This window comes from Podarcis erhardii (assembly GCF_964252035.2).
Source record: "Podarcis erhardii genome assembly, chromosome: 6".
Taxonomy (NCBI): domain Eukaryota; kingdom Metazoa; phylum Chordata; class Lepidosauria; order Squamata; family Lacertidae; genus Podarcis; species Podarcis erhardii.
The window spans coordinates 34,720,352-34,747,268 of record NC_138510.1 but is presented as its reverse complement, the minus strand read 5'-3'; the positions used below and the strand labels follow the sequence as shown (position 1 = coordinate 34,747,268).

General features: G+C 42.8%; 1 protein-coding gene across 1 annotated transcript in view; it reads right to left on the bottom strand.

The window, feature by feature from the left end:
* TSPAN2 (tetraspanin 2) overlaps nt 1-26,917 on the bottom strand; it is a 60,250-nt gene that overhangs the window by 11,537 nt on the left and 21,796 nt on the right. The window contains exon 2 of the mRNA XM_081865325.1: nt 23,782-23,884. Within this exon, the coding sequence (XP_081721451.1) occupies nt 23,782-23,884 (103 nt within the window). The remainder of the gene's footprint in view (nt 1-23,781; nt 23,885-26,917) is intronic.

Here is a 26,917-nt window from a genome sequence, read left to right as displayed (position 1 = left end):
CTTGGAAGCTGCTGGTGAAGTGTGTGAAATAAATGAAATAATAATAATAATATTGAAAGAGGGAGGCTAATTCTAAAGGTTAACTTATGAGTACTTCAGGCATAGGGTTCAATGTGGCCCTCCAAGCCTCTCTGTCTGGGCCTTAGGATTTTCCTCAAGTCACCCCTTTGCTCCCCAAGCTGCAAACCCCACTGCTTCACCCTCCGAATCTTTTTGTTTGATTGGAATGTATCCTTGAACTCTGATATGCTTCTTGCTTAGCTGAATGGAGAATGCAAAGAGGTTTTGAGGTTGTGCAGAAACTAGCCCCTGCTGAGGGATGCCATGCCTGAGTTACACCAACCCCTGAGTTAGCTACCTCTGGGTAGGTGAATAGTGCATGTACCCAAGAGTGCTCCTGTCCCTCCCTTCCCAAGTTTGATACTTGATTCCCAGGGTGTTTGATCATCTTGCCTGCTCTCTCTTTTGCCCACAATGTCCCTTCTTGTAGTAACCAAAACGAATCCATTGGTGGCCACCATCCCATAAGGTACCACTCTCTGCCTGCTCAGTACAGAATAGGCAGGAGGAGAAAACCATGCCAAGGTCAGTGCTGATTGTACAAAAGTAAAACTGACACTGATGCTCTGACCACTTTCACTTCTAGCCCCTGCCCAACACGGGCATGTGGCCCTCAGATGCCTGCCCATAAGGAAACATGGCCCCCAGTCCTGGCCTAGCCCTTGGGACGTTGTCTAGAGGGAAAATGCTGGAGTTGGCCATCCATGGCCTAATATGCTATGAATTATAAAACCAGCCGTGAACCAAGATGACCTTATCTTGCTTGAGTAATGTTGAGTGCATACGTATGTCAATGAGGGCTTTTAAATCTCTCTCATTCATATTTTCCAGCTGGTCAGCATGGGGTAGGGATGTACCAGGCTCTGCTAGATCTTTGCAAGGCAAAGGCCAAGCCCTCTTAAAGAGAAATGTGAGAAGTTTTTTCATTTTTCACCCTTGTCCAGGAAAGCCCTTCAAAGGGCAGGCAACACATTCTCTTCCGCAAGGGAGTCTATTCAGTGAGTAAGGTTAGAGGTGCTTCCCCTTAACATGCCTTAAAAGGGAAGCTTTGCTCAAAGATGACAGTTCAGCCGAGTGAGTCACACAAAGTGAAGCACTAAAAACCACTGAAGCGAGGGCAAATTGCCCAGCAATTAGGGCGCTGTGGAGTGGCCAGGGTCTGGCATCCTGCCTCAAGGCATCATAGCTTATTGAGATAAAGAAAGCAGCCGGCTTTGTAGAAAAGCTCCAGGCTCAGACATTTGTGGGCACAGAAGTGAATGAAGAAGCAAGAGGCAACCTTTGGGAAGTAGCAAGGCATACAACTTTATCAACTATTGAACAGGATCTGCAGGGAGCAACAACTTTGCTAGCTAATTTACAGTGTAGGGATTTCCATTAAGGGACGACATGTTCCGACTAAGCTCTATCCTGGCTCTGAACCAGAAGCTGTCAGGGTACTGCCTCTGCATCACCATCCCTACACCACTCATAGTGCACTGACGGATCCTTTGCCTGACTCATACATGCTCTTGAACTAGCCAGCTCTAGGGGGGTGAGCTAGGCACGTCCCCAAGAGAGTTCCTGCCCCCTGAAGCTTGATACCCATGGCAGAGTGCTCTGAGGGAACCTCACCCCTTCATTTTCAGGGGTGACGACTTTCTCTTGGAACCAAAGGAACCCATTTGTGGCCACCCACCATCTCATAAGGTACCACTCATTGGACAGTACAGGATAGGCAAGATAAAAAAACAAAACAAAAACACTCCAAGGTCAATGCTGATTGGAGGGTGGAATTCCTACATGGTCCTGAATGACCAGCTCATCCTGCCATGTGCCAAGGGATAGGGTGTCTGTGCATGCACCAAGCTGCTTGGTAACTTTTTGACGGCCTTCTCCAATTGGATTTGAACACCTGTAGCCATCTGGCTGGCCTGCCAAGAGCCTGAGGGCCCTGCTCTGTCTCTCTCCACCTGGCCTAAGGCGCGGCCTGACAGGCTCTTAAGGATTGCTGCTGCTGCTGCTGCCCAGGAGGACTGGGGTATTTGGGGGGAAATTTTGTTGGGAGTTTTTGCTGCTGTTACTGATACTGATTTTTTTTGTATCTTTATTTTTATGTGGAAACTGTTCAGTTTGGTTATGTAGGTTTTTTATGCGTTTTATTACTACCTTGCTATGTTTGTTATTATGTAAATTGTTTCCTATTGTAAGCCGCCTTGAGCACTCTTTAAACTGTGGAAAGGCGCAAATAAAATGATGATGATGGCTGGCATTGGAACTTCGTCCCACCTGCTTGTCAACATGCCCTCACCCCTTCACGATGCGATGGCTGGGGCAGGAGCATCCTTGGCAAATCCTCCAGGGTCAAAGGAAATTGCTTCAAGGGCACCAGTTTTCCACCACTGGTTTAGACCATGCAAAAGACACTTCAAGGAGTTAGCCAGGGATCCGCCTGCTTAGTTCTGCCTCCTATGTGGCAGCTGCTCTTTCGCCTCCATTTTGCTCTGAGTAATAAGAGAGCTCTCTCTGAGCATGGCGGTGGTGGAGGTGACAGCAGCAGCCTCACAACATGGCTTAGCACCTAGTAACAAGGGGGGGGAGAGGGCTTTTTGTGTGTGCCATGACCATGAATGAACAGGGTCTTTGTCTCAAGTGGTGAATGCAGAATTCCATCTCTCTGCCTTGCTTATGGGCAGAGAGGACTTTGCAGCTGCAACTTGGGTGGGGGCGTTGTGTGCACTGAGGACACAAACTGGCTCTCTTCCAGGCAGGCAAGCTGCACATTGCTTGTTCCTTCTCCTCTTCAGGGTCCTGTCTCTAAGGTGACATGCAAACCTTCAGCCAGTGTTCTGCAACATAATTAACCTCAGAGGAAGTTTACTTGTTTATGCAGCCGGCGTGAAACGCGCTCGAAACCCCACAGCACCAATAACACCCTGCCTAATGATGTAACTCCTTTCCAGAACAGTCCGTGACTGCTACCATTGTAAAAGAGCCCAAGTTGGGAACAGACAATTCTTTGCTAGACAGGGAGCTTATGGTGGTTTATGTTCAGGCTGATTTTGAAAATATCTACTGTATCATCATTATGTAAGTTTGGAGGGAAACATCCACAGAAACTTTTAATGAAGCTTAGTTTCCATCTACACAACACAAATTAGACTTGGGAGTAAGTAAAAACAAAATACTTGTAAGTTTCATTAGTTTAAATGTGCTCGTGGTCATTTTGTTAATTGTGTGCTACTTTTGAGTTGTATCCAATGTAGCTCCAAGTACAGTGGTACCTTGGTTTACGAACTTAATCCGTTCCGGAAGTCCATTCTTAAACCGAAACCGTTCTTAAACTGAGGCGCGCTTTTCCTAATGAGGCCTCCCGCTGCCGGTGCCCTTCAACCGTTTGGATTCTGTTCTTAGACCGAGGTAAAGTTCGCAAACTGGGACACTACTTCTAGTTTTGTGGAATTCGTAAACTGAATTGTTCGTAAACAGGACTGTTCTTAAACGGAGGTACCACTGTATTTCATTCTGTCGGCTCAAGGATTCCACTCATGCAACTGAGCTCTACCTCTTCCCCCTGTTCTGACTTTACCCCCAATCCCATTAGGCACCTGGAAGCATGAGAAATATAGTTCCCACCTCCTTGCCGATGGGGCGTTGCAGAGTAATAGGGTCACAGCCACAGCCCTGACACTCATGGCGGTCACAGCGGAATGTGGGATGGGGCAGTCCAGACCCAACTGCTGTATCAGCTCCTGGTTGGCACAGTGATCAGGCCCGATGCCACTGCCATAGTGAGACAAGCTTAGGATCCCAGGCAGGCTGAGCACCATGCCCCCCCCCCAAGGGTGGGCAGCCTGGACTGCTCGGAGCTGGCAGGAGGTCAGATTTGTAGGAAGAGCTGGGTGGAGGGAGACCTCTGTGCAATGCAACACACACACTGGTAGAAGGAGGGTTTGGATTGCTCTACCCCAAACAAATTTCAGTAAAACTGTCATTATATCACTCAATAAAAATGACAATACAGTACAGTGAAAATAGACATGAACAATCAAGACAGCCATAAAGATTCAGCATAATCATATTGATTGTTCTGTGCCTGTTTTAATTGTGATTTTATATATTGGTGTTTTTTTCATGGCAGTGCTATGAAGCTAAGGTTTGCAGGGAGCTGGTAATGTAGAATAGAGAACTGTGACCAGTATCTTGGAATATTTGTCTCAGCAACAAACTTCCTCTTTTTACTGAGTAATTTTTCAGGGTTAATTATCAAGAATATTGGTCATGTTCAGAGCCATAAATAAGGTTCCCAGTGACAAGTCTACTTAGCCAGATATTAAGGAGAAATTAAGTCTCCTCCCATTTGAATTATAACTCAGGAAGTAAATAGTTCAAGATAATTACAAACAGTAATTAGACAATTGTCCACCCTTCCTTTCTCTTCTCATAACTCCTCATCAGTGAAATTCAATTTTCCACTCTCTTATTTTTACTGCAATAGCATTTGGAAGCTTTTATGGAATCAGAACACAATCCACAATCGTAATAAAATATTGTGCAAATGCTTACTCTGTTACTGCTGTATATTTATCCTAAGAAATGATTTAGGATTTGGAATGCAATGCTTCCAAAAAACAGACCACAGTATCTGTAGTAGGCACCATGCTTCACTGTATGTTAAACTAGAGAAAGCAGAGGATTAAAATGGATTTGGGGGGTTTCTTTATTGTTCTCTAAAGAACTTTTGTGCCCTTACTGAGGACTGGTTTAATTTAAATTACTCAATGTGGTGCAGAAAGACATGGTGAAAATGGCCTGATTTGCATAGCAAGACACTCAGAGCAGGCGATTTCACCCTGCCACCACAAATCTTTTATGATGCATGAAGTAACTTAGTGGAAAAAACTGGATGATCCCTGTGGTGAGCTGCTTCACATGAAAATGTCACCAGGTGATAAACACAACATGGAATGGTCTCCACACGACAGCAGAAGGTTGAAAAGAAGCCCTTCTCTCCATTATGGGAAAGTAGAAGAACAGACACTGGCAGCTATAATGGTGCTTAATCATTGTGTGCATGAGACATAATGCACATTTCTGTGTGCATTTCAAGGAGTGCAGAGTATCCTCTTTTCCAGGCTGGAACTGAATCTAGGAAGATAGAAGTTGTGTTGGTGGAGAAACCAGACTGCAAGCAAGTTTGGGGGCAGGCTTTACCTAAGTACCAGAGCATGTGCTGGGCATGCCAAGGGTCCCTGACATTTTCAGGTAGAATTGGGAAGACTCTCAACTGAACCCTGGATTTCGGTATGCAATTGGTGCAGACAGTACTAAGCTACATGGACAAATGGCCGGCCTCAGTATAAGCAGCTTCCTATGTACTTGCAGAGTTTATTTTGCACCATCAAATCAGAAGTGAGTTCTCTGCATGGCTTATAATCAGATGGGTTCCTGGCTCAGAATTACACAAAGTAATGACCCCGGTCAGGGGTGCTGCTAAAGTCCTGGACCAGGGAAGAGTGGTCTGATATGTTTAAAGTCCCTGCCTTTGGGCAAAACCTCAAGAAATGCAATGAAATTATATATACCAGTTAATAAACCCTCTATGTAATTTGATGAATGAATTTAGACAGTGCTATTTTTCTAGAAAAAGAGGTGTCAGAACTCACCATGAACACCTCCCTTGTTCTACTATAATGGCAATGGAGCCCACCTGAGAGGTGTTGGAACTGAGTTCCGGCTGAAAAAAAGCCCCAAATTTTGATTTTTTTAAAGCCACATGGCTGATCTGTTGTCTTTTTCCACTGTTGCTCTCTTTCACAGCTGAACCATTTAGCGACTTCTAACAGAATGAAACCAGATGGAAAGACGACTCAGGCAGAAATGCAAAAAACTTCAAGCAGGTCATGTATAAAGATTATGGCATCTGCCACTTGACACAAATCCTTTAATCTAAATAATCTTGGTGACTTTTCTCTGTAGGGACAAAAGAGGCTGTTTGCATACAAATATTTGATTGCAAGTATCTATTTCCCTCACCATGTTGGATTTTTAAAGAAATCCTGGCTAGTCACCAGCCACTTTATCCCCAGTATTTTCAGCTGCAATCCCTTCATTTCCAAATGTGTGATTATGACCTTTGCATCCTTGTGAAAAAATGAACAGAGGTTGAAACTGGAGCCAAGGGCCGACTCATGAAAATGATGACATAACGATAAGGGCATTCATATCTATCAGATAATTAGAACCGCAGAGCATGGGAAGCCAAACAAAGATTTATAATTTGGCATAATATTTGGACTGTTTGATTATTTTATAATTTGGAATGTTTTTAATGTGGCTTTTATTGGAATGTGGCTTAAATTGGAAAACTTAATAAATATTATTTAAAAAGAAAAGAAAAAGAAAATGGATAAAAGAACAAGACCTGGTATCCCTGAGACATAGGGACATAGTGATACAAATGAGTAGCTCAGAGTTAAGGGCTGCTTGATGGTCACTGACCGTAGCAAAACATTAGGAGCGTATACCATATTATCATTTTTTAATATTAAACACGTCAGGATGCTGGGACTGATTTCTTTCATCCGTGATGGAACTGTGGAAAACAGGGATGGCTTGCCTGTTTTGGCCAAAGGCCACATTAATCCTTGGCCAGTGTTTGGTGGTGGTGGTCGCACCAGCCCATGTTGGATGTGACCAAAAATGGGTGTGCCCCCCCAATCGTACACTCTCCCTTACACACATTCACACTTAGGACACACAGAAACAGCCAGGCCCTCGCCTCAGCTGATCCACACTGTTCAGTTGAGGAAGGAGGGTTATTATCCCCTCTCCTTTCAGCTAATAATGAACATGATGGCTGGGGAAGGGGCCATTTTTATTCCCAGCGAAGCGGTGGACTCCACTCAATTCTGTGTCTATTCCCTCCATCCCTCTTTCTGCTATTGCTGCCAAAACTTATGGTGTCAGATTCAGAAGCATTTGCCTGCGGGCCGGTTCAGGCTCATGAGCTTGGAGTTAGCAACTGTGAGTGTAAAAGCTCAGCAATACTGAGTGTCTATCTTTTAAACGACTACTTGGGTTTTTTTTTTGGTTTTTTTTTTGCCATGTAGTAAATTTGGTGCCTTGAATCCTGTTAAATGTAATGGAGAGAAAATGCTGTTAGCGGCCACAAAATCTCTCTGGACTAAATACAGGAAAATGGACTCTTGTGCATCTATTTCTGAGTCATTAAAGGGGAAAAATCATTGACAATGCTGGAATAGAAAGTAACAAAAATCATACAGGGGGAGATTTAGCACAGGCAGGCAAATGAAATGCATTTATTAATATGTATTGGAATACATATTATAAAGATCTAGCACTGAAACAACTTGGTTTTGTTATCTAATACATGTTCTCTTTTTCTTGAAAAATAAATTTATTCCATGAAACTTTTTCAGGGCACAATCCTATAGTCCCTGGGGGAGTGTACCAGGGGCCTAGGATTTTATGGATCCCCTCCCTGTGGGTGAAGAGGGAGGTCTGCTATCAGAAGCCACCTCCTAGCCACTGCAGAAAGGACTACCACCATTACCTATCCCTAGTTAGGGCTCTGAAACAGGAAAGGGTTAAAAGAGGGTGCTGGGAGGGGCATATCAGAAGAGGTACGGACTCAAATTCCTCCTGTTCTTCTGAAAGACCCCAGGATTGGGGACAAGCATGCCAGCCCTGGAGCTAGGTAACTTACCAACTACAGTGGTCCCTCTAATTACGAACTTAATTCATTCCGGAGGTCTGTTCTTAACCTGAAACTGTTCTTAACTAGAGGCGTGCTTTCGCTAATGGGGCCTCTTGTTGCCGCTGTGCCGCAGGCACACAATTTCCGTTCTCATCTTGGAGCAAAGTTCTCAACCTGAGGTAACTCTTCCAGGTTGGCGGAGTTTCTAACCTGAGGCGTTTGTAACTTGAGGTACCACTCTACTTCTTTTCCCTTCTGTTCTCTCTCCCCCAACCCTTCATGAGAATCATATCACTCCGGATTATAGTGGTTATACCCAGTGCTTTTTTCTTAAAAAAATGTTTAGGGGTACTCTAAGTTTCCTACTCATATTGAAATACTGCCCCTCAATGAGGCCAAACTTAGATTCGCAAAATATTTAGGGGTATGCGTCCCCCCGTGTCCCCCCCAGAAAAAAAACACTGGTTATACCACCAAAGATTCTCCCTCTCCCACCACAATTGTATTGTTCTTCCCAAGTCATTGCAGATGGGGCAAACCTATTTTCCACCCGGTTTGTGCATATTTATGTGTTTTACAACCACTCATTACTTTGTATCATTTTGGCATAACATGCACACATTTCTTCATGGGTTTTATGTGCCTAGGAAAGTGACAAACTCTTGCCAAAGTGTTTTTAATATCTAAAACAACAACAACTCCCCAACCCTTCAGCACTCAAGCACACGTGCCTTTTGGCTTTTACGTACATGTTTTTGTTCTTTAGCGGTGGTAATAATTAGTGTTCTGTTTTGCTCAAATTAAAATTAATTTGATACCGATATAAAAACTGCGGCATAATAAGAACGCCAATTACTAACCCTATAATAGAAGAAATCATCAACAAAGACACAGGGAACAGTTGGAACTGGAAACCCCTTTTTGTATGGAATAGCCATTGTACATGTAAAAACAGCATTAGCTTAGGCTTTGGTGAGTAGTAGTAGTAGTAGTAATAATAATAATAATAATAATAATAATAATAATAATATTTATACCCCGCCCTTCTGGTTGGGTTTCCCCAGCCACTCTGGGCGGCTCCCAACAGAACACTAAAAAGAGAATAAAACTTCAAGGACTATGGGGGACTTCATAATCACTGCGTAAGACAAATCGGAGCTTTGTACTGGCTATAGTGTGGACAACCTCATCAAGACCCAGGTAATTATGAAACTGAACCCATGTCCTGACCAATGCCCCCTACTACCCATTTCAGGCTATTCCCATATTCTCAGCTGCTACTTCTGTTTATGTGAAATACTTGTCTACTGGAGCTGTGCAATTCCCTACAGAAATCTAAGGCAGCTGGCTTTTAATGCTAAAACAACAGAGTGGCTCGTCCCTTTAGTGCTGCTTGCCTGTAAATTCCATGGGGGAATTCCTGAAAGCAGGTGCAAAACAAGTAATGGAAACTGAAGCTGAGGCACAGAGGCAGATTTGAATTTAGTCCATTATCACCTCCTGCACTGCAGATCACATTACACAGGTGCAAAGTTACTGACACAGGAAACTAGGCATAAATCTCATACGTTCTGCAGCAATGACCCTTTGCTCAAAAATTCGCCTGAATATTGATTGTGGTACATTAAATGTGCTATACAGAAGCATTTTGACACTTTGTGGGGTTTTCAGTCCCCCAAACAACCTTAGAATTGAGAGTTATTCACATCTGACAGACAGGGGGGGGGGGAACTGAGGCTGAGGAGCAGCCTCACAACTCGTGATCATTAAGAATCTTAGTGTATGTGTTCATATGATAGCTTTCCAAAACAGAATGGTCTTATAGGATAGGGAAGGATTTTTCTCTCAAGCTACATGTTCCAGGATTACATTTTTCTGATCTGTCATTTTTAAAAAAGTATTTGGAACTTTTTAGCTTAGAGCAAAGACAAGTAAGAAGTGACATGATAGAAGTTTATAAAATTATGCAGGGTGCAAAGAAAGTCAATAAAGAGAAGTTTTTCTCCCTCTCTCATAACATCAGGCATGTGGACACCCAGTGAGGCTGAATGTTGGAAGATTCAGGACAGATAAGAGGAAATATTTCTTCACACAGTGAATAGTTAGACAATTGAACTCACTGCCACAGGAAGAAGTGATGGACACCAACTTGCATGGCTTTCAAATAAGATAAGACAAATTCATGGAAGGAAGGGTTATCGATGGCTGTTAACCATGTTGGCAATGTTCTACCTTCACCAACCTCCTTTTTATTAAAACAGTATTTAGCATGGCAGTGATTTCTTACTCCCAGCCTATTTCTATCCTAGAACTAATGTGGAGCATCATGCAGCACGTTCCCCCCTCTCCCGACCCACATTTTCTAATTGTAGTGAATTGTGCACATTATATAATAATCAGTTCTGGCTTTCTTTCTGGCTTGGGCATCAGTTTTTATTCAGCTCTTACTGTTTGCAAGGACAGGATTTGAGCAGGTGCTTTCAACAAGCAGTGCTTAAATTGACAGCGAGGCAAAGCTGCAGCAGGACTGGACACCAGGGAGCAAGATGCGAACTGCTCTTGCTGCAACTGTGCTGTGCTAACCCTATGGAGGAAACCTGCTTGTATCCTTCCAGGGCAGACATGACTTCATACCTTGAAAAGCAGAAGCTGTCTCATTAGGGCTTCTCTGAAACAAACAACAGGCTCGCCACTCACAGATGTTCTGGCCACAGCAAATTCAGCACCCACAAATGATAAGGAAAAAAGGCTCAGCAGGAGTGTTCCTGCCACATTAAATGAGTAGCCTACACCAGGTTTCCTCAACCTCACCCCTCCAGATGTTTTGAAACTACAATTCCCATCATCCCTAACCACTGGTCCTGCTAGCTAGGGATCATGGGAATGTAGGCAAAAAACATCTGGAGCGCCGAGGTTGAGGAAGCCTGGCCTACACAAAGAGGGAAGGAAGTGAGGCTAGAAAAATTGTGAGGATGAACCACTTATGCTCCCTGTATTTCAGTTATAGCCATTATAGTATTGAATTTATTAGAGTGGGTCTCAGATTTATGTATAGTGCCTTCTCCCTCCTCCTTGACCAGAAACATTCCTTCTCTCTCCACACCTCCAGCAATCCAGTTTTCATGAAAGTACTCTAGATGCCAGTGACACTGAATGTTTGGGTAGACTGGAAACACTAGCTCATGGGCCCAGAACATTCATTTTACTGACTCCTACCATTGCCAAAATAAGGAGAACACCAAACCCATCCCTTGAACTGCCAGCCAAGGCTATTTGCCCCATCCCTCTGCTACCCTGATGGATCTCTTTGCCTCAGTTATAGCTATCACATCTTCCTTATAACAAAACACACCACTTGGGGGTATGTCCTACTAAACTCATTGGGACTTACTTCTGAGCAGACATTTTATTATTATTATTTTTATTATTATTATTATTATTATTAGTAGTAGTAGTAGTATACCGCAGGTCTCATGTACTGAGAAAGGATGTTTATGAGAGAGAGGATTTTGCCAGAGAGAGAGAGAGAGAGAGAGAGAGAGAGAGAGAGAGAGAGAGAGAAGTTAAGCGAGAAGAGGTAGAAAGAGAACCAGAGGTGGAATCTGTCATCCAATGGAAATCTGCACATTAACTAGGGTGTTAATGTGTATGCAGATCATGATTTCTATATGTGTGCCTTCCTCTAAACAGGACCTCCAAAAATCTATCTCAATGTTTCCTGGCTACATAAGTAAGCAGTGCTTGATGGGATGTATTTGCTACCCCCTCCCTTCAATTAGTGCTTTTTTGCCCACCACAAGTCCTGGAAACTTGAGTTCCATTGTAGGCACAGAAATTTCTTTTATTTTTGAAATACAAGATTTCAATCGACCAGTTTTGCACAAAAGAGCGGTCAAAAGTAATTTTTAAACATGTGTGTGTCACTCCAAGCCAGGAAACCTGAGGTCAATTTACTGTGTGTATGAACCTTTTATATTTTTATTACAAGTTTTTCAGTATTTGCACAAAAGAGCGGTCAAACGTAATAATTAAAGTATGTGTGTGTTGCTCTAAGCCTGGCAAGGATTTGGAGTCACTCACATGAAAGGCTGCTGCTTCCTTTCCTCCCATTTTCCTTCCCCACCTCATGTACCTGCAAGGGCAAATTTTATTTTAATTTTTAATGCAGCTGTTTTATAAAAGAGCAGTTCTGCATAAAAGAGTCTTTAAAATAAATAAATAAATAAATACCATAAACATGCAAAATGGAAGTAGAGGGCATGATGATAAATGGCACCCAGCGAAATGTTACAACGTATGTGAAAAAATCTGGCCACACAAATGTGTCCAATATGCAATTTAATATTGGGTTTTCTTTCCTCTTCAGATTATTCAGAGACTGGGAAAATCCTAATTTAGCAGCGGGGGAGGTGCAGGCTGCCACTTGGATAAGGAGAATTGTTGTGTGCATGCCACAAATCACATTGAAACAAAAGCATCTTCAAATCCAGCCCTTGTTTGATTAATGCTAGGAGCTGATTTGACACTGTTTATCCCATTACCCAACTTTGTATTACCTAATGCCCCTTCTCTGCTGATTTCCTGAATATATAAGCTATTTCCTACACAAGTTGCCCTTTGCCTTTAAGCACTTTTTCATGCCCTGCTTCTTGTGTGTTAAAGGTAACCGTCAGGGCTATTCTATTTCTCGAACAGATTGGAAATCAGGTATACGCACCAATGAGGTAACCGGCAGACACCTGAACTCACATACCAGTGCTTGACCCTGAAACACATGCAACAATAATAAGACAGGAGGTGCTTCTGGGTAGGCGCAGAGTATCTTCCCTTCCCTTCTCTTCTTCACCACTAAATAAATCACAGCTACTTCTCTCTAACCTACAGAAAATCTACAGAAATGGGCATGACTTCCAGGCACCTCTCTCATTTCGGCAATTAAGCACACCCTACGGATGGTGACAGCAGCCACGAAATTAAAAGACGCCTGCTTCTTGGGAGAAAAGCAATGACAAACCTAGACAGCATCTTAAAAAGCAGAGACATCACATTGCCGACAAAGGTCCATATAGTTAAAGCTATGGTTTTCCCAGTAGTGATGTATGGAAGTGAGAGATGGACCATAAAGAAGGCTGATCGCCGAAGAATTGATGCTTTTGAATTATGGTGCTGGAGGAGACTTTTGAGAGTCCCATGGACTGCAAAAAGATCAAACCTATCCATTCTGAAGGAAATCAGCCCTGAGTGCTCACTGGAAGGACAGATCCTGAAGCTGAGACTCCAATACTTTGGCCACCTCATGAGAAGAGAAGACTCTCCCTGGAAAAGACCCTGATGTTGGGAAAGATGGAGGGCACAAGGAGAAGACAGAGGACGAGATGATTGGACAGTGTTCTCGAAGCTACCAGCATGAGTTTGACCAAACTGTGGGAGGTAGTGGAAGACAGGAGTGTCTGGCATGCTCTGGTCCATGGGGTCACGAAGAGTCGGACACGACTAAACAACAACAACATGGCACATCTATTTATAATAGGATAAGGGACAGAGGATGACCAGGGGCATTGAGAACAGGCTCTGCTGAATGCTAGTGGGCAGAGCATTTCTAAGCATGGAGTTGCAACAAGATATCCCAGATAACCTATTCAAGCACTTATATGATCAGGATAAGTACCCCCTTGTTCTTCTCAAATAGCTTCCACTGTAAACCTAGAGCTGTCACCTTTTAACCTTGCAATTTATGGACAGTCCAGCCATTCATTGTACCATAACACCAGCATAGCTATGACATCAGGTGGCACTGTTCAATTATGGGGGTTTATCAGCCGGTTTGATATTATTAAATCTGGACTTCATCAGGATTGGGAGTTTCTTTCTGAATATGTTAAATAAAGTCCCTATGGCAGTGAATGGGTGGCTATTGCTACGTTTGCACACATTTTGGCTGTGCACAGAAACATGAAAGATCTACTGCTGTTTCTTGATTTTCTGGCAGCTTGACTTTATTGCTTTACTTCTCTACACTCCCTACCAGTCTGTACCTGCATGTGTGTGTGCAGGCCTGCCAAATGATACAGCTGACCAGTGGGCCACAAAAATAATAATAATAAAAAATCTTATACCATGATCACAGTGCAATCCTGTGCACATCCATGCAGAAGTCAATCCTATTTAGAAGAACAGAACCATAGAACTTTTCAGTTGGAAGGGACCATGAGGCTCAACTAGTTCAACCCACTGCAATGCAGGAATCTTTTTGCCCAGCGCGGGTTTTGAACCCATGACCAGGAGATTCAGAGTCTTGCGCTCTATTGACGGAGCTATCCTGCAGGTTCAATGGGACTTATTTGCAGATAAGCGTATATAGGATTGCTGCATAACTCTAAGTCTTCAAAAGTATCGCGAGAGTCTCCGTTGTTACTGAAACATGCACAGCCTACAAGAATTGTGAATGGGTAGCAACTCTACGTATGCCCCTGTTTAGATCAGCCGTGAAAGTTATGAAAGATGGCAAAGGCGCTGGCACTTCTGCAGACAGGCATGTGAACACTAGAGCCACGGCTATATATAACCAGTTCAGCCTTTGGCTACTTGCCCTCCTTACCGCTGGCTGTTTGTTTATATTTGCTGACATCTTGTCTCATACCCAGATGGCAGGTGGATAGATTCTGCAGGGATCAAATAGTTTGGTTTCTATGGTGCTGCTTAGATGCATTTCCTGCCAGCCTGACTCCTGCGCTGTATATTTAGCACAAAAGCAATGTGGAATTTCAGCCCACCTGGTTGGGGCCTGCACCTTGCGCCATGGCACACACTGGAGCTTTTAGCACAGCTGCCTGCCTGTTGCTGAGGGGATGGAGTGGGTGGATGGAAAAGATGAGCAGTGACCTGGCTTTGAGAGGGAGGCCAGGGGAGGGATCCTTCCAAGAGGGCAGGGGAGGCCTGCTTGTGGGTAGAGTCGGGATTCTGCACGACAGGCGCAAGCCAGCTCAGTGGAAAGTACAGGACTGTAATTACCAATGATTATAAAGTCAAAAATACTGCAGATCCAGGAAAATCCCTCCATAAACAAGCTGTAGACAGGAAGGAGAGGTATCCAGCCAGGAGTTCCAAATGGCCATGTGAATACTGGATAGGCCAATCTGAGCGGCAGCAGCAACTAATTTCACATTTTAAACCCCACGTGCCTGATTCTTGCAGCAGTCCCCTTCCCTGGGATAACCCAACCTTTCAGTCTCCAGTTTACAGGGGCTGCCCAACATGCCCTTCAAGGAAAATAGCTAAACCTGCTTATATTTAAAGAACGAAGGCTTTTTACTATAGTAACAGCGGGCAAGCCTTTTCCATACTGGCTGTAAAATGTCTGTTTCCCGCAAAAGTTTTGCAATGCACATTTATAGCACATCTCAACATTCAGTATTCAGCCAGCGTGTGAGAGCCAGTTTCTGAGCAAATCAGGCTGTATTGTTCCTGATAAAATAGGCGCTGTTAACAAATTCAGTACACATCAATTCCTGTGTACAATGAGAAAATAGTTGTAGAGTTGAAATTAATGTTGCTCCAGACTCTGCTACAAGCCCTGGTTCTCTAGGTAAAACTGGAGGAGACTTGACTAACCACGTACTGTAATTTACAAACTTCTGCTTAGGTTTTAAGCATATTGATTCCAGGCAACGTCATGGTTCAAACACGGAAACACAGCACTCATTTTCTTGCTGGAGAATGTCTGCCCTTTTGGATTAAAGCAGGGGTGGAAAACTTATGGTCCCTCCAGACACTGCTGGACTACAACTCCCATCATCCCTGTCTATTGGCCATCCTGGCTGGGGCTGATGGGAGGTGGAATCCTCAATGGCTGCAGGTTCCCCATCCCTGGATCAAAGGGGAAGAATTGAAAGTCACATTGCAGAGAGCAAAGTTGTGCAAAGGTGCTTCCAACTTCAGCTCCTTTTCATCCAGAAAGATGGCCACAACCAGAATCTACACCTCACATGAGGTTGAGTTCCAGATTAGAGCTTAGTTTCTCGGGTTTGTTTCAGTGAAGCCAGCACCACTGCAAAGAGAATCTCCCACAAAAGCATTATGCTGTATTCTTAATGGAAAGAGAAGGTACTTGCACTTTGGAAGCAAGTGTCTCTTCTGTTGCCCAGCACCCACCCACAGATGATGGATGCCCAAAGAAGGCAATGAAGCACTGCCTTTGGACCGATCTCATTGGAGGCGCCTAGCTGTCCAAAGCCAAAGAAGATCTGTACGACTGCCAACGTAAACAAGCGAGGAAGAGGGATATTTAATGTAACTGAACAGATTTACATCTCCCTGTCACATTGATTATCTGAATCCCTCTCTTCCGCCAGGCTCCTGAGCAGCTGCCCCGGCGAAGAGAACAAATACAAAACCACAAAACCCTCTCATGCTGGAAAACTGCAGCTGCCAGCTTTAATGGACCTGAGAACACCACACAGAGCTCTTCCAGAGGAGCATGCCTTTGTGAAAGGTACTGCTGAATCCAAAACCAGGAGAATGGCTCTGAATGCCACAACGCAAAGGGTTAGAACACGAGAAGAAACTCTTACCAGGAAAGTGTGATGCCCCCATCTGATTCTTCACTCCACTTGCACTTTTATCCAGTGAACCACTTTTACAGCCTTTGTCTTTCCTACATAATGTGCCCAAGACTACTGGAACATCCTTGACAGTACAGCATGTCAACAACAGTTCAAAGTTACAGGGGTAACACCAGTGTAGATGGCCTTCCTGTGGGTTTCATCCACCCATGGGTTACAGAGCTGTCCTTGGTGCCATACTGTTAACATGACAACTCTAGAAACAGCGATCAGGATCAATAACCAGCACAAAAATTTTAATCTAAATTGTAAACTAATCTAATCTACTTTAAGGCCTTGCGCCAGCCACACTTATCTAGGCATCTAGGAACATCATCAACGAATGCCCTAGTTGTACTGTGGAATTGCAAGGGTAATTTTACAGAATTGTTTTTGACAGAGAAAAGTTCACATGTGGAATGATGCTTTTTTGCCAAATGTCCACCAGTTGGTGTGCTATTGAACAGCATCCTATAAACCAATTTTTATTATTTTCCACAGCACAGTTAAATAGGGATCTAACAACATAGGTTCATAGGAAGCTGTCTCATACTGAGTCAAAGCAATGAGTCTACACTGACTGGAAGCATCTCTCCAGCATTTCAGAGAATGTTTCCCAGTCCTCCCAGTATGGGAGTCAAACCTGGAAAGTGCTGGAAATGAGACCCCTGGAAATGAGAAGGGGTCAATTTCCTCCATGAGCGTAAATCATCCCATGGATGAGCTCATTGCAGGTGCAAGTTCGGCAAACCCAGTTGCTATGGTGACGGCCTAGTGCCCTCACTATATCTGTGGTTAATGCATGTTAGCTCAGTGCTGTCAGCAGTGGCGTAGCGTGGGGGGTGCAGGGGGGGCCGGCCGCACCGGGCGCAACTTCTGGGGTTAGGGCAAATCCACGGGTTAGGGGGCGCAAATCACTTGCCTTGCCCCGGGTGCTGACAACCCACGCTACGCCACTGGCTGTCAGTCTGGTTAATCTGACTGTTAGTCATTGTTACTTGTCCAGCATTACATATTGAATAGCTGAACATACAGTGGTACCTTGGTTTACAACCATAATCCGTTCCGGAGGTCCGTTTGTAAACCAAAACAGGTTGTAACCCAAGGCGCAGTTTCGCGAATGGGGCCTCCCCCCAAATTTTTTTTGTAATCCCCCCAAAAATTGGGTTGTAATCCTAAAAAAGGTTGCAAACCGGGACACACACTTCTGGGTTTGACGTGTTTGTAATCCAAAAAATATGCAAACCAAGATGTATGCAAACCAAGGTACCACTGTATTTATAGTGATGGTGATACTTTGTACTTCTGTATAAATCTGTAGCTGCAAAAACCTACAAGCTGTATATATCTACTTCCAGAACTGTTTTACTGAGTCTTATCTTCTGCAACCTTTCTCTGCTTCTGCGTGGTGATTGTTACTGGGAGCAACTTCTACTGTGCGGGCATCTGACCAGGAAGCAGATACCATAAGACACACATAAGACACACTATTACTGTCTCTGTGCCTGACTAAATATATCAGACCCATTTGAAAAGTACCATTTCCCATCTGAGAGGCATGACTGCTTGTTTACCTACTGAGTCCTTTACAAAGGCAGTTGGGCACTCTATAAATCAAAACGTCATTCTTTGTTTTTTAATATATCTTTATTTTCTTGTTGCAAAATTGCACACATATAAATAATATAACATGACTAACAAAAAATGGGTCGAGGGGAGGGGCAGAGGAGCCAACTCGAAAGGGCGGAGGTCCCTTTTGTTCCTCCAATACTTGAGGGGGCCTCCCCCCCATGTTAATGGGCATTGCCATTCAAATGGTGTGCATATCAGTGGGGGCTTACCTGCCCCCCCAATATTTTATTCAAGTTGGCCCCCCTGCTGGAGGGGAAAATGTCTTTCTTTTTTCTAACTTCTCTGACTCTTCTATACCCTTCATGAATGGGTATTCTACCAAAAGTAACAGAAATTCTGAAAAGATTATATCTCTTTCTGTACTCTGGTTTCTCTTTAGATTGTATAAAAATTTTTCTTTCCCTCTTCCTACTGAGAAATCTTATCAAAATTGAACTGGCAACACTCCCTTGGGTAATGCCCTACCCATTTCAATTTGTCAGGCGCCCGCCCTTACTGCTTTTGGGAGACAGCTGAAAACCTCTCTAAAGTTTAATGGAATATGATTTTATTGCTGATTTTCACTGCCATTGCTGCAATAAAAATCTCTTTTATGATTTAGGGGGGCTTTTATCCGGTTTTAAATTTTTATCACTTTATTGTTTTAATATGTCCTCAGCTACCTCCAGAGTCTCTGACTGAGGGACATGAAAAAAAAGTAGTTTAATAAGGAATAGTAACTGAGAAACAAGGGCATTCGACTTGATAACATTGTGACCTAAAGGCCTCCAATTGGATAAAACTTAAAATAGTAAGTTTGTTACTTCCCCAATCCTGGGTATCTTTTCCTACTTATTTTTCTTTTGATATCCATTTATTTATGCAACAGCATATATTTCGATAACATACAACAATGAAGTATCAAAGAAAAGATACTGAATGGAAATGAAGATGAAACATACACATATACAAAATATGAATTTGTGTTGTGTTGTTCACAATCCCTGAAAATATATTAATGATATTATTGGTGTTGGGGGCTAGTAACATTAAAAAAAATGTTTTATTTATAAATATCAGGATATTGTTCTCAAGGTCTTATGTCATTGTCAGTTAAAGTTAAAAAGTTTTTAAGAATTCCAAATAGCATTTTTCACAGGAGGCATTTGAAAATTGTTATAATCATACACACACACACACACACACACACACACACACACATAATTGAAAATGAATCTTGTTTTGCTTGTCCTCTAATACACCATAATTTTTGAGCAAAAATTTCAGCAGGAGCTGAACCAGATCTGACCATACCATAAATACTGATTCACTGTACCACACTGAATGCTACTGCCAAGCTCCTGTGAAACTGGAGGGAATTTTATATGCAATATGCTTCTCTGTATTATCAAGCTGCAAAGCTAGGAAATGATCCACTTGTTTACATTAACAGATCCATGGGACATAGGACAAATATAAGAACCTCTAGGATTATCTGAAGGTTAGTTCAAATGAACATGGTCTGCCTCAAATTCCCATAGCAAATGTTACTTGAAACACAGCTCCCCCCCCCCCCCCGCTTACACATCGAGGTCAGATTTGGGATGTACTAACACAGGGGTCAGCAAACTTTTTCAGCAGGGGGCTGGTCTACTGTCCCTCAGACCTTGTGGGGGGCCGGACTATATTTTTTTTTAGGGGGGGATGAACGTATTCCTATGCCCCACAAATAACCCAGAGATGCATTTTGAATAAAAGGACACATTCCACTCAAGTAAAAACACGCTGATTCCTGGACTGTCCGCGGGCCGGATTTAGAAGGCGATTGGGCCAGATTAGTTTGCCTACCCATGTACTAACAGACACATAAGGGTGTGGGACCAAAATATCAACAGAAATGCAGGCTAACAGCATAACCCTAAAGATGTCTGCTCAAAAGCAAGTAACAAGGAGTTCAGTGGGGCCTACTCCTAGGTAGGTGGGTATGTGATTGAAGCCTTAAACTCGTTTTATATAGGGGGAAGTGGGGCAGATTGATACAGAAAAATTAAATCTCATATTTCATGTAACAAAAAATGAGTCAAATAATAAAATAATAAAAAATTTGGCTTGATGCATGGCATAACTAATCAATATTATAATAGCAATCAAAAGAACCAATAAAGTTAGAAGATAGTGAGAATGTAATGACTTCAGTAAAAAAAAAAAAGGCTTTTGTATCATTCTGCCCCACCTACGGGGCACTTTGATACATTGGACGGGGCACTTTGATACAAAGCGTAAATTGTATGAGAATGGTAATTATTTGCAAAAAATTAATGAAAAACCAATTTTTATTGTGAGAGATAATAATCAGCCTTACAATTTGTTACTTAAAATCTAAATTACGTATCAAAACTAACAGTGTTTCACACATATCATAGACTTTATGGCAGGTTTTCTTAACAAAACATCAAAACTTATATTAATCTTTCCTCAAACACCTATCCATTAAAAAAAAAACTTTGCAAAAACTTAAAAAGTATAAGAACTCACATTAGTTAGTAAAAAAACAGTGATTTAAACAAAATGCTTATAAAAATAAGATAATTACTTAACATTTAGATTCTATTGCACCTTATATCCACTTAAGTCAATAGAAAAAGTATAAAGAGATGATATTCAGTCATATTATATTTAGAAATGACTTTGGCCACGTAGTAAACAACAGGTTTTTTTCCGTTTCAAATTTAATCAGTTTAGAGATTTCATGCAAACTTGTATATTGGGGCACTATTGTACACTAGTGGGGCACTTTTATATGTATCAATGTGCCCCGTGTCTTAGTGCATCAAAGTGCCCCAACAGACATTTTCAAAAATACTAACAACTATTAATAAAACCACAGAACTTATTTAAAAATCACGTGTAATCCTGATTACTGAGTGGAATAACTTACCTTTAGTATTTTAAAATCTTAACTATGTGAATGACGTAAAACAGTGTTGGAACACTTTTACATTTCACGTAATTTTTTAGCTAGCCGTGCTAAAAACACACCTAACCTCGTCAAACGCCAATGGCTAACGGGTGGCACAGTTGCAACTGTTGTACTCACACATTTATAGACACGTTTTAGTGATGTCACAACACAAATAACATTTCTCGATATTGAAATATTGTTGGTATATCAATGTGCCTTGTGCATCACTGTGCCCCGCCTCGCCCCTACCTGGTGAAAAGGAGCCCTACATTAATTTGTGCATTTCTCAGATTGTCATTTTTATTTCCCATACTTACTCCAAAACAAGAGCACAGGGTGGCTAACAACATAAAACAATGCATCAAAACACCAAATAAATACTCATCAATAACAATAGCAGCAGATAATACTGTCACAAAACCAGTCATTCAAGTTTTCAAATTGTGTTGTTGAACTAGATTGGGGACAACCTGATTTCACAGGTAAGGTGCCAACACCAAGAATGCCCTGTCATGTGCAACAAACCTCACCGCCACCACCAGTGGAACCACAAGCAGGGCCTCTCCTGTTGACTGCATTAACAGTCCAGCTTGGAAGGCATTTTGATTCTTGGATGAATTAACAGTTCCATGAAGAAAGATTTTCTAATGAATCCAGTTCTTATTTCCCCCTTTGACTAAAACCTTGCTGAACAATTGTATCCCCAAGGGGATACAAAATGGGTGCCAATCACTCTACATTCTGGCTTGTGTACTTCTTCAGGTCTGATGGTTCTTTGTGCTTGAAACACCGGGCTCTGGGCCAGCTCCTCACTCTGTGAGATACACTTAAAGCTCTCTGGAGAGATGTCAGCCCTCAGGAGGAATAACAGAGGCTCTGTGATACTTCAGCCTTGTCACAAGTTCAGCTTTGCCAGTATTTCTCTTGCCCTGACAGTTAACACAGCCAGCCAGGCAAGCAAGCTTGTGCTTTCCTTCCTTCCTACACATGTGGGACTGGATAAGGATGAAACAAGCGTGAACAATAAAATTTTGTCACAAGATCCACATCAAATGGAAAAAACCCTAAAATAACTGGATTCAAATGCCTTTTTGGCACAGCCCACGTATTGTGACTGTGCTTTCTGGATGTTACTCATGTGGATCACTTCACATTCAAATCCCCAATGTAAGACACGGGGTCTCTGCATGGATTCCCCTTGCCTTGGCAACCCATTGGATGGATATGCTAATTAGCAAACGAATGCCAGTTTACTAGCTTGTCTTTCCCCTCCTGCTCTGTTCAAAAAGCTGCCCATCTTTTATTGGCTTGAACACAGCAGGGACATTCTTTTCCTTAAAGTTATTTGTGGGGGTTTTTAATAGAAAAAATAATCAACTGTTTAAAAGTTTAAACAACTCCAACAGGTCCTTCCAATCTCAGTCAAACAGAGCTCAACTTAGGAATCGCCCCACACTTCTGCTTATCCTAGAAAACAGAGGCCCAAGTGGTTTTCTGTTTGTCCCCCGCTTTCTAGGCATGGGTCTGAGAGGTTGTGCCTCTGTGCTGCTTCTTCCCCCTAGAAAACCAGCTCTTTGGTGCTAAACTGGAACAAACAGCAATCCGCAGAAAACCCAATTGCCCATTCTTCTGATTCAGCGCCAAAGCACGGGTTTTCCTGGGGGTAAGTGGAGGGTCGAGGTGGGGATAAGCCCATAGTCACCATCTGCTACAAATGGGGTGAGGAGAAAGATAACAGTTCCTTCCTCCCGCGTCTGACCTTTGGTTAATCCTAAAATGCAGTAAGAAACTGAGGACCTAATTTTACACAGCCTAATTTCATGTGGGGAAAATGGGAGCGGAAATCTGACAAAGTAAGGAGCAATAGAAAGTGAAGAAGTGAAAAAACCCCTGTCAGAAATGAGCCTGGATCTCTAACAAGGGAGAGATCTCTCTCAGTTCCTCAGCAGGCTGCTAGGCAGACAGGCAGGCGGGCATGGGAGAGAAAAGGAGATGGCAGGAAGTGAGTGGCGTAGGTGGGTGGCTGCCCACTTTTAGCTTTGGCTCCTCCTACCACTGGCTTCAGGTCTACCCAGCGCTGATGTGTGGCCCCTGACAAATTGCTGAAAGGGAGTGTGGCCCTTGCAGAGAAAAGTTCTGCACCCTGTAGTAAGAGAAAGCTATAGGTATAAAAAACCCCCACATTGAGTGCCCCTATATTTTCTATTTTGTGGGGTAAAAGCAGCTGGGGGGGCAGGGTGGGGGGTTCAATTGAAATATTGTGTGAAGGGAAAGAGTTAAGAAGCCCTTCTCATGCACTGGTGTTCCACTTCAGGCTACAGCCTCTATTCCTCTGGTGGTGGTGGGGAGGGGGGCAGCAGCGAGAAGAGTTGAAATAAAATTTTTTAAAATAAAAATACATTTAAAAAAAGAAATACCATGGGTCATGGAGCTTGGAGCAAACATTTGCAAACTGTCTAAGTTGCAGTATTTATAGTAATATAATTTGGATTTTTTATCTGCCAGGAAGGGATTGCTAGCATAGAAAACCTCTGTGATCATAAACATTGTTTCTACTATGCTGTGTGTTTGACATTGCACAGATGTATGTTTCTTAACAGTAAAGAGCCAACACTCCCAGCCTTTCCCTCTTCTTTTCCTACTGCTGCTCAGCGAGAGCAGACTGTAAATGTGGGCACTAAGAGGAGAGAGAGAGAGAGAGAGCGAGAGTGAGAGAGCGAGAGAGAGAGAACTGTCAAAGGGTGCCACTAGTGTGTCATGGAAGAATATGCCATTTAGGTACCCAGTTTCTTGGTCTGAAGGTTGCAGAAAACTTATCTTTACACAGTCAGTATTTACACAGAACTTACCCATATAAATGTATTCTGGAGAGGTCTTGTCAGTCGCTAAATCTCTTAATACGTTTCCAAACCGCAGCCATAGCCCAAAAGCGACGACAGCTGAGCCTGCCAACTGGAAAAGCAAAACGAAATTCAAAAGGTTAATAGCTAAAGGAAGGGTTGGTGAGCACAGAAAATCTGCAAACAACTGCTTATTTCTCCTTGGAAACTCCCAGAGCAGATGATTCCAAATTCACATGCTACACTACAGTATAAAGATTGCTATTGGCATTTACACACATTTGTCTCTGTCCAAAACTATTAACATTCCTGTGCTAACAAGGATGAATACAGACATTTTGATGTATAACCTCATAAATGCTCTCAGGTTTGTTTGCTTTTTTTCATTTAGAATCTAAACTTTTCTCATTAACTGAACTCAGGGGAAACTAGTTGTGTGTGTGTTATGGCAGAAGCTGGCTGTGCACGATACCGATTGGTTAAAAACTGGTGACATCCCTAGCCCACTCCCTCCTTATTCCTAAAGCAGCATTCAAACATGTAAAAATGATTCTATGATTTGTTTTTGTTAAAAAACAACACAGGGGAAAGTACATTTAATTCAATAAATGTATCCACAGTGCTTTAAAAATAAATAAATTGAACCACCCAGCTGAAGCATGGCACAGGAAGGGTAAGGGAGACAAATAAATCAGTGTTGTTAGCCAGTATGCCTGTTAAATTTGCCACCTTAGAAGCAGGAATCCAGACACGAGATGTCAAATAAAGAATTGTGGTAAGTTCTGATTTGCATGCATATATGTTTGTACACATCCCTAGCCTACACATAGAAAATAATTTGACAGTTCCTTTACATGCGCTCATATTTTGACATCCATTTAGTGAGGAGTTGCATTTTCTCTGGCCATGGAACATGAGATGATTGTCTCTCTGCATGGTGCTTGCATACGTTGCTTTATAAATATCCCATTCATGTTGCTTTCAAGAAAAGCTCTTTTCCCTTGGGCAAGGAACCAAAAGTTAAGTCACCTCATCTTGAACTAAGTGATGTTACCAAACACTTAACTGCTCTAGTTCATCACTAGAATGGCAGACCCACAAACACATTACCTAAAAGGCAGGTGCTAACCCTAGAATATAATTTATTTCAGGCCAGAATAATTCAGGATGGTTTCCCTAACTATGGAGGCGATGGCTTCCCTTCAATCCAGAGTTTTGGTGTCAGCTGGCCAGTCAGTTGTCAATCGCTCCTTTAAGAGGGAGAAAATGTCTACCGAAACATACAGTGTGGAGGGAAGGCAATCTCTTTGCTAGGGAAGTTCAAGTCCTCAAACAATCACAAAGTCGAGAGGGAGAGAGAAATAAAGAAAGAAAGAAAGAAAGAAAGAAAGAAGGAAAGAAAGAAAGTGTATGCCTCCTCCAACGAAGCTGAAGGGATAGGAGGCCAGGGTGCAGGCTGAGGAAGCAACCCTGTTTTCCTTCATGGAAGAGAGAAAGAGACAATAGCCAGCACTTTTGCAAGGGCACACAACACAGAGCTTTGTGTTGTTGTGCGATTTGCAGCTGCAGCTGAGGGACACCCGCCTCACAACTCTGTACTCATTTGCACTGTAGTAGAGTTGAACCTCATTCGTGTGAGGGAAGGGTGAAAATGGAACAACTGCAAGAGAGTGACATTGAATACCACCCATCTGGTTTGTTCCGAATGCCACCCAGAATATCCTGGTTGCAAACCTGAATTCTCTCAAAACACTACTATTTGTAACACTCCACTAATATTATTTCTAACAATGTGCCAGTGTTTGTCACACTGCACTAAGGTCCTTTCAAACTACACTGAGACACTGCTCTACTGTAGTGTAAAAGAGACAGTGACATCTCAAAGGTGCAAGTTATGCTATCTTTCAGGGAACCCTTGCCACGGAAAGCTGCAGGCGAGATCTTGTCAATATGCTGCTTACAAGCTCTGCCTTTGCCAAACTGCTGAAAAGGTCCTCAGACTTCACAGGGAGAATGAGTGGCTTATTCAGAGTGTGAGCTGCCTTTCACTTAACTACTCCACCAACAAAGGCCCGCACAGGAGCCTAGCAAGGCAAACACAAGCAGTCCCTTTAAGTGGGACTGGCTGTCAAAACCCATCACTGAGATGCAGCTCCATCAGTCACAATGGATCCCTTCTCCCGCTTTCAGCAAGGCCCTTTCCTTCCAAGAATGCTCAGGTGGAAGGGGACTCTTTGCTAAAAGATTCAGGTCAATACAATCAAACTGAGACCATCCAAAAATAGTTAGAAAGCTGAAAAGGCATCTTCATTTCCCAGGCATTCATACATTCCAATTGTCCCTAGTTACCATGGGCAGTAGGTACTACTTTCTGGGACCTGTCTGTCCTTGGTAAAAACACTATTTTCATTGTGGTGATAGTTTGTCTTTTTGTGAGATGCTGGGAACACTTTTAAACTGCTTGCCCACGTGTTTGCTAAAATTCTTAAGGATGCCCTGCGTCCCTTCGAATCCTCTCCTTACTGAACAACCTAAACAGTTAGTAAATATTGCCGAACATGTTGCAGATATTAAACACACACATACCCCAACAGTCTGATCTGTAGTAAAGCTGAAAATTTGGTTAAACACTAGTGAAACCTGTAGCAAAATTTTATAGTGTGGAATGCTGTGGTCCAGGATTCCAGTCACTCGATTCCATTCTCCCTGCCCCCATTTTCTTCTCTGCTGCCACACACTCAGTGTGCTGCAGCAATTGAGCATGCACAGTCCACATTGGTCTGGTCCCCCTACCCTTAATCTCCCCTCTAAATATTTGTTCTACTTGGTAAACTTGGAGTTCCCCCAGGTCTGCCCCTACCTCCCTCTTGTCTGTGGGTGGTGCCCTTTTGAGCAATGGAACTTCCAGACTGAAGACCAGAAATAGAGGGAATGAGTCTGAAGCTCAAAAAAGGAAAAAGAAGAAAAAAAGAAAACAGTTGTGGTCAGTTTATGAACACATCCTGTTGCAGCAGCAGCAGCAGCAGCAATCGCAGAGTAAATGAGTCAGAAAAGAGTTTGTTTGTGTTTGTGTGCTCCCCTCGCCCGCCTTTTAGGCAGTGGTCCTCAGTGTAAGAATCATCCTTATATGCACAAATAAGCATCT